Source organism: Camelina sativa, chromosome 9 (genome assembly GCF_030686135.1).
Source record: "Camelina sativa cultivar CO46 ecotype springtype chromosome 9, ASM3068613v1".
Lineage (NCBI taxonomy): Eukaryota > Viridiplantae > Streptophyta > Magnoliopsida > Brassicales > Brassicaceae > Camelina > Camelina sativa.
In genome coordinates, this window is record NC_141888.1 from 38,731,360 (window position 1) to 38,748,623 (window position 17,264).

Here is a 17,264-nt window from a genome sequence, read left to right on the forward strand (position 1 = left end):
CGTATCACCCATAGAAATGGGAACTCCTCTGTTTTTCATTGCTGTCACTATGGTCTCGACTTGATTCTCTGACGATTCAAGTATGCTTCCAAAAGATATGTAAACCACTGAAGACCTAGCTTGTTTATCAAGCCACTCCATAAATTCTCAATATGTAATTCAGGGTTGGGTCTACTTATCATAATTTTCATAAAAGATATATTTTTAAAATATTACTGTTAATATTTTATTTTCAGATTATTTATTTTTATTATAAGTTTCGTAACTACTGACATATAGTGTTTTTATCGGTTTAGATTATTTGTTTAATCTTTTATTTTATATATTTTATTGAGTTCAATAAATGCTTTTGAGGATTATATGTCTTTACCATAATTCTTCATAAAAGATCTTATGTCTATAATCATTTTTAAAAAATAGTTGATACTCTTAGACTTACATTAGAGTATTTTCGCCATAATATTTTTCAATATAATAAATTTTGATCATAACTTTTTATTTGGATGGTTGTGTTTTTTACTAACGGTTATATAAGTTAAATATTTACGACTCTATCCGTTTTCTCTTGGATAGACTATTAGCCGAATTATTATACTATTTTATTTTTATTTGTAGCATATACTTTCAAACTATTTCACCACTTTAAAATTATTTTTAAACATATAATTTTTATTTGAAATTTTAAAAAGATTTCCCACATATTTCTTTCGCGAGGGTCTCATTCCTAGTTATCGAAAAGAAAACAGATGCAAAATTACAAATTGAAAAACAATTCAAAGCAACTAGAGTCAGGTGGTTGTAATATCACTGATGAACGACTCCAAATTCCGAACCGAAGATCCACCAGGTGCTAATGCTGATCTCGCGACATCCTTCAACTCCGCCACTCTCCTCCTCATATCCGCGGCATCAGGTCCCTTTGTCACGGCCTCAATGCATCTTTCTACCTCCTCGACCTTTAGCTCACCATCGACAGCGTCATTCCTCATCCTTACTCCGATTCCAAACACATCAACCAGCAACCGCGCGTCAATGGGCTGATCAGTCCAGCTCGGGTACGCCACCACCGGAACACCAGTCACCACCGTCTCGATCGTTGAGTTCCATCCACAATGCGTGATGAAGCAAGAGATCGCCTCGTGGCTCAGTACCCTCTCTTGTTGACACCATTCAATAACGATGCCTTGTTCTTCTTTCACCATCTCCTGCAAAACGTGGACGTTTTGGGCTTTCTCCTTTGGTCTTATCACCCAGAGAAATGGAACTCCTCTGTTCTTCAGCGCCTTGGCTATGGTCTCGACCTGATTCTCCGATGATTCGAGCATACTTCCGAAAGATATGTACACAACGGAAGACCTAGCTTGCTTGTCAAGCCACTCCATACAACAATCATTAGATTTCCACAAATCTAGGTTTATACCATCTAGGGTTTCGTCCTCATCAGCTCCCAACAAAAATGGTGAAACAAGAGGACCAATAGGGATTAAGGGTTTCAAATCGGACATCGATTCGATTATCTCTGATTCGAGTTCATAGAACGAATTAACCAAAACCCATTTCACATACCTCAAGCAATCTGCAAAATCCGCCATTAGCTGATCGAAGTGAGCACCTTCAGAAGGTAACATAAACGTTGGAAGATCTCGAACTTGCAGCGATGGTAAAGCTGGTAACTCCACTGTTTGATTCAGATCTTCAAGGTCGGGGAAAGAGTCTGTCTTCATGTAGTAACGGTAATAAACCGAGTAAGCTCCACAAGCTTGGATCCATAGGATCGCACAAGGGATGTCATGAGCAGCCGCAACAGCTGGAACCCATGGAGTAAAAGGCCCAGAGATGATACAAGAGTATCTCTTTTCTTCAATGATTTTGGACAAGTTCTTGGGTCCGACTTCATTCAGTGACTTCACCAAAGTGCCGGGGTCTCTTGGATCGTCTTTAGGCAGACCATCGGAGAAGAACACAAGGTCCACCGACGATTTGTTTACGGCGGCGGAGGCTGAGAGGCGGTCACGGGCTGACTCAAAAGTGGCGAGAGTGATGTGTAGGTTCTTTGATAATGATGAGAGCTGTTTGGCGAGTTTGAGCATCGGATTGATGTGGCCTTGAAAGGCTAGTGTAACCATTAGGACATGTGTTTCTTGAACCTCACAACTTCCCATTGTTTTTTTTTTTTTTTTGTTAGTTTAGATTTTTTTTTATGACTTGAGTTACTAGATGAAACTGTGAGTCATAGTATTAGTGGTATATATATTACAGTGGTTGTTTAATTAAGGACATAAAATGACGTTTGTGGTAAGAAATCTATCAATAGTAATGGCTAATCCAATAAAGTGTTGGCAAATAGATACTTTACCTTATATTACCTTATATTTTCATCTATTGGTCAACAGGCCAGTTACAAATCTTATCTCTATATTAACTAGATACTTTTTGATTAGTGTCACTTGACCGTTACGATAATCATTCTTTGATATGTGTCAAAAAAAAGTTCATGGGATTTTAACATCTGTTTAGTATTTGCTTTTTTTCTTAATAAAGTCCTTACTATAATAAATAAAAGGAAGTATGAAAATATAGAATTGAAATTCAATATATGGGAAAATATATACAATTATAAGATTTACAAAGACCAAAACAAATAAAGAAACAAATGTTTAGGTGGCATGTACAATGTACCAAATCAAAAAAGTTCATCTGCTAACTTTAAGTAGGGGTTATTGGTTTGAGATTTGAATAGAGTTTTAAAGATTTTAAATGTTATGTAGAATTTGTTGTTATTAGATCAAAATTTTGTTAAACTCTGTTAAAGTTTAGTGTTATATATTAGTTTGTGATTTGTAAAAAGTCATTTAAAATCTTAACAAATTTGGGTTATTAGATTCAGACTTTTATAAAGTCATTAAAAATTAAAAGTTTTGTGTTATTCAATTAAAACAAAAGATTCTAGGATTGTTAATGAGTTCAATTATTATGTTATTAGTTCTTGCTTTTAGACACTTTCTTTACAAAATAAAGTCAATGAAAGTATCATAAAAACATAGGGATTGTTTGAAGGACTTTACAAAATTTTAGAAAACCAATCAACAAAACTCTCTAGCAATAACAAATTTGAGTTATTGGATTTAGACTTTTATAAAGTCATTAAAAGTTTTGTGTTAATTAAAACAAAAGATTATAGGATTGTTAATGAGTTCAATTATTATGTTATTGGTTCATGCTTTTAGACACTTTCTTTACAAAATAAAGTCATGGAAAGTATCATAAAAATACAGGGATTGTTTGGAAGACTTTACAGGATTTTAAAAAACTAATCAACAAAACTCTCTAGCAATCTTTAACAATTTTTCACTTATGAACTTTTAATGATTTTGTTGAACTTTTCAAAAATCTTTATAAATAAGAATCGAATAACCCCCGAAATGTTTAGGTGGCATGTACAATGTACCAAATCAAAAAAGTTCATCTGCTAACTTAGTAAATTCTGTGAAAGTAAAAGTAATTAGCCAAAACATAGATTTACTGATTCACTATGCGGTAAGCCAGCAATAGTCCACAATTGGTTAAAGCGGTCCAAATTTTGAAAATATTGGGTGGAATGGTTCATTAGAATCCCGCAGCAGCAATAAAAAATTTAAACCGAACCGGATCAAATTAAACCGAACCAAACCAAATTAATGTGGGCTCGGCCCATACACGACGAAGCTCTGAGTCTTCTTCTCTCTGACGGCGTCTCTGCATAAACCGGCGATGCTCAAGGAAGGAGGAAGCTGAGAGAGAGAGTTAAAAAAATGGAAGATGATGAGGAGCCACCGATGGCTATTCAAATCCAACCGGATGTTTCTGTCGGAAAGAATCTCTCATCAAGCGACGCCGTTTCAGTCGGTGTCAGTGTCATCACTGGCTATCTCGGCGCGGGAAAATCCACCGTAAGCTATGAGAAAGTTTCTTCCTTTCACTAATTTAAGTGTTGGGTTTTGGTTTTTGATTGTTGATTGATTTGTTTTTTTGGCACCCAGCTTGTGAATTATATACTGAATGGGAAACATGGGAAGAGAATCGCTGTGATTTTGAATGAGTTTGGGGAAGAGATTGGTGTTGAGAGGGCTATGATTAACGATGGAGATGAAGGTGCCATTGTTGAGGAATGGGTTGAGCTTGCTAATGGATGTGTTTGCTGTACTGTTAAGCATAGCCTTGTTCAAGCCCTCGAGCAGCTTGTTCAGAGAAAAGACAGGTCCTTTTTTTTTCTTTCTTCTCTATACTGTAACGAACTCAGAACTGTTCAGCTCGTGAACTCCCCCAATTTTATGAGCCTTTGCTTAATCTCTAGACTCTGTGAGATATTCTTGATGATCTAAGATTTGGTAAAGGCAATGCATATTTGATTTATTAGTCATTATGCTTTTGGTTTCTCAAATGCAGACTTGATCATATATTGCTGGAGACTACTGGTTTAGCAAATCCAGCTCCACTGGCTTCTATCCTTTGGTTGGATGAACAGTTAGAATCAGAAGTCAAGCTTGACTGCATTGTTACTGTGAGTTGTGAACTCTTTAAAATCTGATTCACTTCTCCTTTGTTGATCTTCACATTGCTTTTATAGTTTTAGTATCATCTTATGCACAGCAGAGGGATTGAAATACATCGAAGTTGTGTTATCCACACTCGTTTAGGTCTCTTCATCATTTATAGCTAGTTGATTCTTTCTTTATCTGGTTACTTCTTTATAGCATATATCTCTCAAGCTGCATACCAGTAGTTTTAGTGCTTAGGAATTTATGTTGTAATCCCTTTACTGACTTAGCTGCTTGAACAGGTTGTGGATGCAAAAAATCTTCGTTTTCAGCTCAATGAGCGCCGTGACACATCCTCGTTTCCTGAGGCTTTTAATCAAATAGCATTTGCGGTAATCATATTGTTTGACTCAACCAATTGGTACACCAACTTATCGCCTTCCTCATCTTCCCTCTCACCTCATCATGACGAGATTGTTTTGGTTTTGTATTTGTAGGACACAATAATAATGAACAAGGTGGACTTGATTTCTCAAGAGGAATCTGATGAATTAGAGAAGGAGATTCATTCCATCAACTCGCTCGCCAATGTCATCCGATCTGTTAGGTGCCAAGTTGATTTGTCCAATATATTAAACTGCCAGGCATATGATTCAACTGTTAAGTCTCGGAAACCTGTTTTCTCTTCTTTGTTCGATTACTACTTTATGCTTTTGTTTTGTCTGTAAAAACTGAACCTGTTTTCCCCTGTTCACTGTTGAAAATTAGCATGTTAGTCGTCTGGAATCACTGCTGGAAGCAAATAAATCATTAACGACGACAGATCTTCACGATAGTGGAGTAAGGACTCTATGCATCAGCGAACCGCTACCTATAAACCTCGATAAGGTAGCAAACATTCTTGGACAACTAGTTAAGAAAACAGTGTTCTTCGTGACTCGTCAACTTGTTCTCGGTTTGACAGGTTCGTTTATGGCTGGAGGAAATTCTGTGGGATAAGAAATTGGAGATGGATATATACCGTTGCAAGGCTGTGTTGAGCATTCAAAACTCAGAACAGATTCATATATTGCAGGTAATGTAGTCATGAATTAAGGTCTTGTGATCCTCCTCAGTATGTTCTTCACATTCCTGTTTGTTATTGAATATGCGTTACGTAGGCTGTTAGAGAGATATATGAGATTGTGCCAGCGCGGAAATGGAGCGAGGAAGAGAGCCGGACGAACAAAATAGTATTTATAGGTCATATCTCCTTTTTTGCATCATTGCTCCCAATACTCTTTTTTCTCTCTGCTTACTGATTCAAGTAAGTAACTGAATATATATACAGGACACAAACTGGATGAAGAAGTTCTTAGAAGCGGATTAAGAGATTGCAGACCGTAAAGGAAAACGCAAACTTGCAGTGACACAACCAGATTGGTCTATTTTGGTTTTTCTCCCGTCTGGCGTTTAAGTTTTACCGTCATGCACAATACTTTTACTTATATCAATTGTTAACTTGATCAGTTTATGTATTATAAATATGTAACAACTGTGTATTCAGTTAGTTGTTTCAGTTAACAACGTTTTTACACTCTTTGGCTTACGAGTTACGGCTTACCCAGTCCTGCAAAAAGATGCATATCTGCCAAGACCCGACCCGGTTACGTAAGATCTATTATCCCGAGTAAAATAATAGATAATGTTAATTATGGAGTTATAACTTACCTAAAATATCTCCTACAAATATAACCGTATATTGTGATTAGAATCTCTATCGTATATTCGTGTGTATAAATAGGGAACATCTGTTTTTTTAGGGTATGCGAAAGAAGATCGATCATGATAACACGCAGCAAAAAGACCAAAATCGTGAAGAATCTTCAAGAGGAAAACAAGTTTGATGAACTCCCTCAGGACCTAGTGATCGAGATATTTAGGCGGTTGCCTTTAAAAACTGTAGGTAGGTGTCTCACACTATCCAAGTCATGGGCAACAACTATCCGCAGTCGAAGTTTCTTCACATCTTTTCCGTCGCAGCCTTGTACCCTAATCGCTTTCGCCCGGCCCCTTTACATCGCTAACCGCAAAGAAGTGCTGTTGCGCTTCTTCTTGTCGTCTTCCTCATCATCAACGTCGTCGTTTCTATCACGTTTCAGGACATGTCCGTCCTTATGTCCTCCTGATAACTTGGCGTACTATTATAATCATGCTAATGGTTTGATAAGCATTGGATATGGTCGAGAGCATATCGTAGCTAACCCCAGCACTGGTAGTTTAATATCTTTACCAAGAGTCAAAACAAGAGGAACGGGAAGGGTCGTAAAAAGTTTTTTCGGGTATGATCCAGTTAGTGATCTATACAAAGTGTTGGCCATGACGGAAAGAGTTTATGGCCATCAACAAGACCCATCATCTCAACATCAAGTGTTCACATTGGGAGGAAAAAAGCGATGGAAAATGCTGGATTGTAGCATTCCTGATCACCGTCCTTGGTCTAACGGTGTGTGCATAGATGGTGTTGTGTATTATGTTGCTAAAACAGGGCAAGGTATGTCACAACTGAGCATAATGAGATTTGAACTGAGGGCTGACAGTTTGAATCTTCTTACTAGTTTACCTGAAGAGATTCAAACTCCAAGTCTATATAGTGACACTTTGATGAACTACAAAGGGAAACTAGCCATAGCTACTGAAATCACAGCATTTACATTTGATGTGTGGGTTATGAATCTGGATGGTGAAAAACATGAACCCTTGAAGAAAATAACTTTTGGTATCAAACTTAAGCAACGCTTACGCGTCAGAGGCACTACTCATACTGGTGAGTTTATCTTCGCACCAAGGCGCTATTATGGTTTTTATGTCACCTATTACAATCCCGACAAGAATAGTATTAAAGAGATTAAGATTGACGTTTCCGCAGACTGTGATGAGTTCAAAAGTCGTTTTATAAGCGCTATAGTTTTTCCGGATTACCTAGAGAGTTTTAGGTTGTTGTCAGAGAGACAATTCATGATTTGATTACCAATAATCTTATATTATTTCGTTTACTCTCGTTGATTTACTCTGTTGATTTGTTAGTTTCATTGCATAAACAATCTCACCATTTCTTTCTAAAATCAGTTGGACTTTTTTTTCTCTTTGTCCGCTTGTTTTGTTTGAGACAACCATTGCTTTCCAAACAAACAATGAAACAAGAAACTTCAAATTTGTATTTACAATATCAGAATTGCGTATGTCTGTGACTTCATAAATATACCTATCTCTCCTTGTCTCTCTTGTACTCATCTTCTCTCCATACCTCTGGAATATGTCAGCCAAATCAAACAAGCTCACTTCTCTAAGTTTCTTGGCCATCTCTTCAAACATAACCACACATTCCTCATTAGAAACTTGGCTTTTCTAGTGGTAATTTGAAGTAAGAAGCAAAGTCTATGAACTCAAACATAACGGCTTTGAATTCTGCATATTTATTAATTATAAGTATTATATGAAAATTTCAAACAATTTGTAAATAAAATAAAATAAAAACGATAGGAGAATCATAATTTGAAATCTTAATAAATCTTTGAAATTTAGTTATTAAAAATAATTTTATTGTCTACTCGGATAAAAAATCCTAGTTTTGGAAATTCTGATTGGTTTATATTTTTTTAAAAAAATATGTAGTAATTTTTGTCCATAATTTTATTAGAGAGAGAAATTTATTTTTTTAAACTAATAATTATCTAAATTTTTAATAAAACTTAGCTATTAATTTTTATTTTTTATTTTTTTTCAAGTACAAAGTAGTTTTGATTTGAATATACTTTCTAACTTTTCTAGATTTTTATTTTATTTTTATTCTCTCAGCGTTTTTTCATTTTTAATTAATTTGATTTATTTAACTAATCTTAATTACATTTTTTCAATGGCAATTGAATGTAATTTTTTACACATTTTAAGGTTAATTTTATATTTGTACTTCCCAATTAATAATTATGGTGGAGTTATCACTTACCTAAAATATCTCCTACAAATATAACCGTATATTGTGATTAGAATCTCTATCGTATATTCGTATGTATAAATAGGGAACATCTGCTTTTTAGGGTATATTCGAAAGAAGATCGATCATGATAACACGCAGCAAAAAGACCAAAATTGTGAAGAATCTTCAAGAGGAAAACAAGTTTGATGAACTCCCTCCGGACCTAGTGATCGAGATATTTAGGCGGTTGTCTTTAAAAACTGTAGCTAAGTGTCTCACACTATCCAAGTCATGGGCAACAACTATCCGCAGTCGAAGTTTCCTCACATCATTTCCGTCGCAGCCTTGTACTGTAATCGCTTTCGCCCGGCCCCTTCACATCGCTAACCGCAAAGAAGTAAGGTTGCACTTCTTCTTGTCGTCTTCCTCATCATCAACGTCGTCGTTTCTATCACGTTTCAGTACATGTCCGTCCCTATATCCTGATAAATTAGCGTACTATTATAATCATGCTAATGGTTTGATAAGCATTGGATATGGTCGAGAGCATCTCGTAGCTAACCCCAGCACTGGTAGTTTCATATCTTTACCAAGAGTCAAAACAAGAGGAAGGGGAAGGGTCGTAAGAAGTTTTTTCGGGTATGATCCAGTTAGTGATCAATACAAAGTGTTGGCCATGACGGAAAGAAGTTATGACCATCAACAAGAGTCATCATCTCAACATCAATTGTTCACATTGGGAGAAAAAAAGCCATGGAAATTGCTGGATTGTAGCATTCCTGATCACCGTCCTTGGTCTAACGGTGTGTGCATAGATGGTGTTGTGTATTATGTTGCTAAAACAGGGCAAGGTATGTCACAACTGAGCATAATGAGATTTGAACTAAGGACTGACAGTTTGAATCTTTTTACTAGTTTACCTGAAGAGATTCAAACTCCAAGTCTACATAGTGACACTTTGATGAACTACAAGGGGAAACTAGCCATAGCTACTGAAATTACAGCATTTATATTTGATCTGGATGGTGAAAAACATGAACCCTTGAAGAAAATAACTTTTGGTATCCAACGCGTCAGAGGCACTACTCATACGGGTGAGTTTATCTTCGCACCATGGCGCTACTATGGTGATTTTTATGTCTCCTATTACAATCCCGACAAGAATAGTATTAAACAGATTAAGATTGACGTTTCCGCAGACTGTGATGAGTTCAAAAGTCGTTTTATAAGCGCTATAGTTTTTTCGGATTACCTAGAGAGTTTTAGGTTGTTGTCAGAGAGACAATTCATGATTTGATTACCAATAATCTTATATTATTGCTTTTACTTTCGTTGATTACTCAGTCTGTTGATTTGTTAGTTTCATTGCATAAACAATCTCACCATTTCTTTCTAAAATCAGTTGGACTTTTTTTTCTCTTTGTCCGCTTTTTTTGTTTGAGACAACCATTGCTTTCCAAACAAACAAGAAACTTCAAATTTGTATTTACAATATCAGAATTGCGTATGTCTCTCTTGTACTCATCTTCTCTCCATACCTCTGGAATATGTCAGCCAAATCAAACAAGCTCACTTCTCTAAGTTTCTTGGCCATCTCTTCAAACATAACCACACCTTCCTCATTAGAAACTTGGCTTTTCTAGTGGTAATTTGAAGTAAGAAGCAAAGTCTATGAACTCAAACATTAAGGCCTTGAATGGCTGCAGTTTCAAATCTGCTTTTTTGCTTTTTGATTTTGCAAAAACTAATTAATTAACCACTCATAATTCTATTAATCTTTAAAAAATTGTTTAAAAAGAAGGAAAAAAATACTTGTTTGTCAAAAAAATCTATTAAGTCACAACTTACAGCTCAAGTCAAAAAACCCTAGCTAACTCCAATAGTAAATATAAATTTTTGTCAAAATAAGATATGTAAGAAAAGAAGAAAAGAAGAAAAACAAACAAAAAAACGCGAAGTAACATTTGCAACGATTCTCGTATCAAATATATACATGTACTGAAAAATATCGAAGAAAGTTTTTTCCGTAACCAAATTAAAGAAGGTGAAAATATAAACAGAAATTTATAATGCATTAAAAAGAAATATCCTTCATTCACATATTCATCGTCAGACAGTAATTTCCACCAAACAGTTTTGTAAGGTGGTTTTAAGAAGAAAAAAAAACACTCAAAGGTTGAAAAATCAACAATCCAATACTTTCTCATGACCTTTCAAAGAAGGCTACTTTGAATGGCAAATAACAACAACGTGAGAAACAAGACATGTAGAAAGCTAGCTAGATTGGTGTCTGAACTTTTGAAACATCGATCAGGTTTTGATGCACCTAACATATTTAATTTTCAACTAAAATATACGTTGACTTTTAGTTTATTAGAAATAGTGAAGTATTGAAATTTAAATGATTTTAATTTAAACACTAGGACAATTAATTAAGCGGTTGTCACTGATTGGTAGTACTGGTTAAGAACAAATTATATAATTGTGAATTCAAGTTTAGAGCACTTTATCTACAAATCTCTTCTAACCCTTTAAGTCTTTAAGTAATAAAATGGCTCAGCTTTCTACAAATTTGGAGATTAATTTCGGTTTGATTTGGAATTTTGTCAGTTGTAATTTATAACATAGGAAAATAAAACATTTCTAAGATATTACAAGGATATGTGAAAAACGAAAGGCAAAAAAAAAAAACTCTAGTTTATTAAAAAAGCACTTTATTCTAAATTAAAACAAAAATTATACTCTTAAAAACATAGGAATAATTATTTTTGAATCATGTTTGTCCTCAAACATAAATATGGTGGTACAAGTGAAAATGTCTTTTGTAACTGAAAGTTAATTTAGTTTTCAGTAATTCAATCCTTAGAAAACTGAAAATTATTTATAGTGAGTGGCCTACGGTGATTTTGGTATTCTTGAAGCAAGGTGGGGACATTAAGGTTTTGTCACTATTAATATGATATAGAAATAAACTATATTTGAATTCCAAACATATAATATAAATTTGGACTATATTATAAATTTGGTCCATAGTCTACAACTAAAAAGTCTGCTCCAAACAATCAGAGACAAAATTAAAATCATATTTTTTCTTCAAACAGAGAAGAAAATATAACTAATCTCCATTCCTTGTTGATGGCTTTTTATGTTGGCAAATTTTGTATACAGATATATATATAGAAATAGGAAGACCAAGAACAAGAACAAGAAGCAACCTCTGCAGTTTCCGAGGAAGGAGCCTAAATTCAATTCTCGCGTCCTGTTGAATTTTAAACTTACGAAGTCAAAAACTGAAAACGTCAAACTTTTCTTCTTCTTCAAGGCTCTCCACGTTACTATATAAATCCAACTCCAAGTCCACAAAACTACTCACAACAAATTTAATCATCTCATAAGCCCACAAAGGAAAAAATAAAATATTTTTTGTTTTTATTACTCAAAAAAAAAGCACACAAAGAAAATGATGATGAACAAAGTTGTATTGGGATCGATTCTGTTTTTCATGTTGGTCAGTTCGGTTCTTGTGGTGGAGGCTCGTCCTTTGGGTTTAACCAAGGCTGAAGAGAAGCTCGTGGCTAAGTTCTTTGATGGTTTGTCACTTGGGGCGATCAAGGGCTCGGGTCCTAGCTCTGGTGGTGAGGGTCATCATTTTGTCGACCGGAGTGAGACGCTTGGGTATGGTAAACACTCCGGTCCCAGCACGAGCGGACCCGGCCACTAATTTCGGACCCGGACCAGTTAATCAGGTGGCTGCTTATGTCTAGCTTCAGAGATTGAGTGGTTTGTTATATATATTAAAAAAAATTATTTATTAGGATTTTTCTTATAATGCTTAGAACTGGGGAAAATCAAAAATTGGTGGAGCCTCACTTGTTCTATGTAGGAATATTCTTTTGTTAATTATTGAAATTCATTTGACAAATAATGTACAATGTAATACTATATTGTAATTCATTTATTATTCTGATTATATGAATAAAATTCTTGGATATTCTTATTTTTAATGAAGGCTGCTTATAACAAAAAGACATTGCGTGAAGTGACCTTAGTGCTAATGTAGAGATTTGTTTAATGGGTCGGTCTATGGTGGCTAAAAAAACATATGTTGCGAGTTGTGTAAACAGTTAGCAGCCACGTCATGAGATCATAATGAGGCCATATTACAACATCTTTCATATAACTCCAACACTCTCCTCCTCCTTCTTCTTCATCTTTCACCTTCGAGATCAGATTCAATGGCGATTTAATTCATACTAAGACATTTCTAAAAAGCTCGAATCCTCGACTATGGAATCCTCTGCTCTTCTACATTCTTCATCTCTCACTAAATTCCCTTCTCATAGAAACTCCACTCTCCGTCTCACTCGACTCAACTCCACCACTCTATTCATCCCTAGAGATCTCCTAATCCACACCACTATCTCCAATACTCGAAGATCACTTCGTCTTCTCACCAGAGCTACGAATACGTGCAAACACCATAATCACAATCACAATCACCATCACCATCACCACGAAGAGCAGGATCATCATCACCATCATCAGCATCGACATTGCTGTTCCGTAGAACTCACGGTACCTAATCAACCTCAGAAGCTATTGACCAAGTTCGCTAAATCTATTGGATGGATTCGCTTAGCCAATTTCCTCAGAGAGCATCTCCATCTTTGCATCTCCTCCGCCGTACTCTTCCTCGCCGCCGCCGCTTCACCTCACTTCATCCCTAAACCTTACATTACACCAATTCAAAACTCCTTCATCATTGTTGCTTTCCCTCTTGTTGGAGTAAGATTTCTCTAAACTCTGTTTTTATTTTCCTTAGCCAAAACAGAACGCTTAAACAGAATCGTTACTTTTAGATTTCAGCATCTCTTGACGCACTTATGGATATAGCTGGTGGAAGAGTGAACATTCATGTTTTAATGGCATTAGCTGCTTTTGCATCTGTCTTTATGGGAAATGCTTTAGAAGGAGGATTGCTTCTTGTCATGTTCAATCTTGCTCACATCGGTACGTTTACACCAACTTGTAACTCTTAAGGTTTCTTGATTATGTTTTTGATGAAGGTTGTGACTTGTGAGATTGTTTATGTAGCTGAAGAGTTCTTCACGAGTCGGTCCGTGATAGATGTTAAGGAGTTGAAGGAGAGTAATCCAGATTCTGCATTGGTGATTAATGTAAACGATGACAATGTACCAAACTTCTTCGATTTTTCGTATAAAAGCGTGAATGTGCAAAATGTACAAGTTGGATCCTATATTTTGGTAGGAACTGGTGAGGTCTGTGTGAAACGAAACTCTTATCTCTTTGCTTTCACTTTCTTGAGATTCTTAATAGTTAATACATTTGGCTTGCTTTGAATTTTTAGGTTGTGCCTGTGGATTGCCAAGTCTATCTAGGTAATGCAACTATAACAATTGAGCATTTGACTGGGGAAGTGAAGCCATTGGAAGCAAAAGCTGGAGATAAAGTCCCTGGTGGTGCAAGAACTTTGAATGGCAGAATTATTGTGAAGGTCATATAATATATAAGTTGTGACTAAACTCGTAGCGTAGTACTTTAGCTTGCGTTTATTTATAGAAGTCTCAAAGTTAATTTTGTTCAATCAGGCTACAAAGACATGGAATGAGTCAACACTTAATAAGATTCTACAGTTGACTGAAGAAGCACACTCTAATAAACCAAAACTGCAGAGATGGCTTGATGAGTTTGGTGAGGTTTACAGCAAGGTGGTGGTTGTTTTATCAGTTGCTATTGCCTTCCTTGGTCCAATCTTATTCAAATGGCCATTTCTTGGCACCACAGGTAGAAATAGAATGATCCTTTTGAAAATGTTTTGATTAAGTGATCATTTTTAACTTTTCTTGACATAGTTTTTGACTATTTACTTTTGTTTGGTTGTTTTTTTCCTGATGATATAGTAAGTAGAGGTTCCGTTTACAGAGCATTGGGATTTATGGTGGCGGCATCACCGTGTGCATTGGCAGTTGCTCCACTGGCTTATGCTACTGCTATTAGTTCTTGTGCAAGAAAGGTATCTATCTTACAAGTACTCTCTATATAGTCACATCTTTTTTTGTTCTGTAGATGTTTTAACACCCATTAGCTGTGTACTTTTTATAGGGAATATTGCTGAAAGGTGGGCAGGTTCTTGATGCTTTAGCATCTTGTCATACTATTGGTTTTGACAAAACCGGAACCTTAACAACAGGAGGCCTTACATGCAAAGCAATTGAACCTATTTATGGGCATGAAGCAGGATATAATGCAACTGTGAATCCTTGTTGTATGCCAAATTGTGAAAAAGAAGCATTAGCTGTAGCAGCTGCTATGGAGAAAGGTACCACCCATCCTATCGGAAGGTATTGCTTGTTAAATTTTTAGTTGTAGCATACACGGCTTTATTCAAGCTCTCTCTTTGTTGTTTATGACATATCCCATATTTTTGCAGAGCCATGGTAGACCACAGTGTTGGGAAGGACCTCCCTAGTGTTTCTGTTGAAAGCTTTGAGTATTTTCCCGGTAGAGGCCTTACTGCTACAGTTAACTGTATTGAGGTGCAAGAGAATTATCTACTAGATTATGTAACATCTATATCCAGTGTTGTCTCTCATCACTACAACTTTTCTTGTTTTGTTATAGTCAGTAACAGAAGACAGTAAACTGCGTAAAGCTTCACTTGGTTCAGTGGAATTCATCACTTCACTCTTCGAATCGCAAGATGAGTCTAGAAAGATCAAGAATGCTGTCAATTCCTCTTTGTACGGGAATGACTTCGTTCATGCTGTTCTATCACTTGATCAAAAGGTAACATTGATTCACCTCAAGGACCAGCCTCGTCGAGAGGTATCAGAAGTTATAACAGAACTTAAAAGCTGGGGTAGACTGAGAATAATGATGTTAACTGGAGACCATGAGTCAAGTGCTCGGAGAGTTGCAGATTCTGTAGGTATTGATGAAGTCTATTGCAACCTTAAACCAGAAGACAAACTGAATCATGTCACAAACATCTCAACAGATTCAGGTGAAATTATTTGCTTATAAGTAGAAATTTCTAGAAGAACCATAAACTGAGCTCAGGTGATGTTTTTTCGTTAGGTCTGATAATGGTAGGAGAAGGCATTAACGATGGTCCTGCTTTAGCAGCTGCAACTGTAGGGATCGTTCTCGCTCAACGCGCAAGTGCCTCGGCTATAGCAGTAGCTGATGTCTTACTACTTCAAGACAACCTCACTGGTATACCTTTCTGTATCGCCAAATCCCGCCAAACAACATCACTAGTCAAGCAAAACGTGGCTATTGCCTTAACTTCAATACTCTTAGCCACTCTCCCTTCAGTTCTCGGATTTCTTCCTTTGTGGTTGACTGTACTGTTACATGAAGGTGGAACGCTACTAGTTTGCCTTAACTCGATACGCGGTTTAAACAATCCATCATCCTGGTCTTGGAAACAGGACATAGCTAATGTAATCAGCAACATCAACTCAAAAAGGTCCATCTCCCACCACAATAGTTTAAGCACTGCCGAGCCTGCACTATAGAAAGATATATCAAAACTCGTAACCTAGTAGAGTTTTATACTACTGGTACCACTATAGTGCCATATGTATAGTAAACTGTTTATATGATTATATATACACTTTGGCCTATTTGATCATTACAACAACACAAAGAATCTCACTAACACACATCTCCGGAACATATGATTATGTTATGTAATGATGCAAAATCAATCCATTTTATTAAGTTTTATTTTCGAATGAATTGAACAAATTTGGCTCTTCTCTCTTCTCACTACTACTCGATCTTTCCTATTCCAATAAACTCTCTAAACCCTACATTACGACCATTACTTCCTTGCACCATACACGAACTCGCTCCTCCGCCGCCGCCGCCGCCATTTCCACCGCCGTTCCCTAGGTGCAAATCCGTCATATAACTCCTAACCTCCGTCTTAATCATCTCCTGCAACACTGTCATAAAGTCTCCACCGAATCCATTAATCCCTCGTTCCTTCTCTTCTTCTTCTTCTTCTCTCTTCACCGGAAACAACTCTGCCGTATCTCTTCTCACCGGAGTTGACTCTTTGACCCAAGGCAAAGACAAACTCAAATAAGTCACCGGATCTTTCAACTCCGCCTCCTCCGACGACGACAGCGAAATCACAACTCCACCAGCTCTCGCCGTCGGTTTGAAAACGTGAGAAGACGGCAAAACAGATCCACTAGACTGCTCGCTGACGTCAGATCCCGTCGGACTTAACGCCGTCAACACAAGTCCAACTCCACCGCCACCACCACTCGCCGTCCGTTTTAACGGCTGTTCATCTGTTAAACTACCATCGTACCCTCCGCTCTGCCCTTCCTCTCCGCCGCTACATTTACGCTTCAGCGTAGAGTTCCAATGATTCTTAATGGCGTTATCGGTGCGACCATTGAGAAGCCTAGCGATCGTAGCCCACTTGTTACCGAACCGAGCGTGAGCGCGTATGATGGTGTCGTCTTCCTCCGCCGTGAATCCGCGGTGCTCAACCTCCGGAGAAAGCTGATTACACCAACGGAGACGGCAAGATTTACCGGGACGTCCAGGGATAGATTTGCTAATGAGAGACCAGTTCCTTGGTCCGTGCTTTTCAACAAGCGTTTGTAACAGATCGTCTTCTTCAGGACTCCATGGTCCTTTGATCCGATCCATTTCTTTCCGGGTCGAACCAGACATCGTCGGATCTTTGAAAAATATTAAAATAATCGAATCGTTTAAAACGCGTTTCTCTTGTTTGTTTGAGAGAGGAT

The 17,264-nt window shown here is 36.8% G+C and overlaps 5 protein-coding genes and 2 pseudogenes across 5 annotated transcripts; 5 read left to right on the forward strand and 2 right to left on the reverse strand.

Annotated features, from left to right (window-relative positions):
- Positions 1-648: 648 nt before the first annotated feature.
- On the reverse strand, positions 649-2,316 carry LOC109126274 (UDP-glycosyltransferase 84B1-like). The gene has a single exon (XM_019229562.2). The coding sequence runs from the start codon at positions 2,160-2,162 to the stop codon at positions 789-791; it is 1,374 nt and encodes a 457-aa protein (XP_019085107.2). The 5' UTR covers positions 2,163-2,316; the 3' UTR covers positions 649-788.
- A 747-nt stretch (positions 2,317-3,063) lies between these two features.
- LOC104713770 (uncharacterized) lies at positions 3,064-6,093 on the forward strand. Its single transcript, XM_010430970.3, has 9 exons — positions 3,064-3,929; positions 4,020-4,237; positions 4,426-4,540; positions 4,820-4,909; positions 5,015-5,176; positions 5,286-5,405; positions 5,482-5,592; positions 5,678-5,759; positions 5,848-6,093. The coding sequence occupies exons 1-9, from the start codon at positions 3,792-3,794 to the stop codon at positions 5,901-5,903; spliced, it is 1,092 nt and encodes a 363-aa protein (XP_010429272.1). The 5' UTR covers positions 3,064-3,791; the 3' UTR covers positions 5,904-6,093.
- Positions 6,094-6,341: 248 nt separating this feature from the next.
- On the forward strand, positions 6,342-7,552 carry LOC104715915 (putative F-box protein At1g26515). Its single transcript, XM_010433280.3, has one exon. The coding sequence runs from the start codon at positions 6,342-6,344 to the stop codon at positions 7,521-7,523; it is 1,182 nt and encodes a 393-aa protein (XP_010431582.1). The 3' UTR covers positions 7,524-7,552.
- A 1,065-nt stretch (positions 7,553-8,617) lies between these two features.
- On the forward strand, positions 8,618-9,777 carry LOC104715916 (putative F-box protein At1g26515 pseudogene; annotated as a pseudogene).
- A 2,079-nt stretch (positions 9,778-11,856) lies between these two features.
- Positions 11,857-12,511, forward strand: LOC104713773 (PAMP-induced secreted peptide 2 pseudogene; annotated as a pseudogene).
- A 44-nt stretch (positions 12,512-12,555) lies between these two features.
- Positions 12,556-17,264, forward strand: LOC104713772 (putative cadmium/zinc-transporting ATPase HMA1, chloroplastic). Its single transcript, XM_010430973.2, has 10 exons — positions 12,556-13,257; positions 13,332-13,482; positions 13,567-13,751; positions 13,841-13,987; positions 14,082-14,277; positions 14,394-14,506; positions 14,596-14,834; positions 14,924-15,029; positions 15,115-15,496; positions 15,571-17,264. The coding sequence occupies exons 1-10, from the start codon at positions 12,760-12,762 to the stop codon at positions 16,011-16,013; spliced, it is 2,460 nt and encodes an 819-aa protein (XP_010429275.1). The 5' UTR covers positions 12,556-12,759; the 3' UTR covers positions 16,014-17,264.
- Positions 16,192-17,190, reverse strand: LOC104713771 (transcription factor MYB73). Its single transcript, XM_010430972.3, has one exon. It carries the CDS (start codon positions 17,188-17,190, stop codon positions 16,270-16,272), a length of 921 nt encoding a protein of 306 aa, XP_010429274.1. The 3' UTR covers positions 16,192-16,269.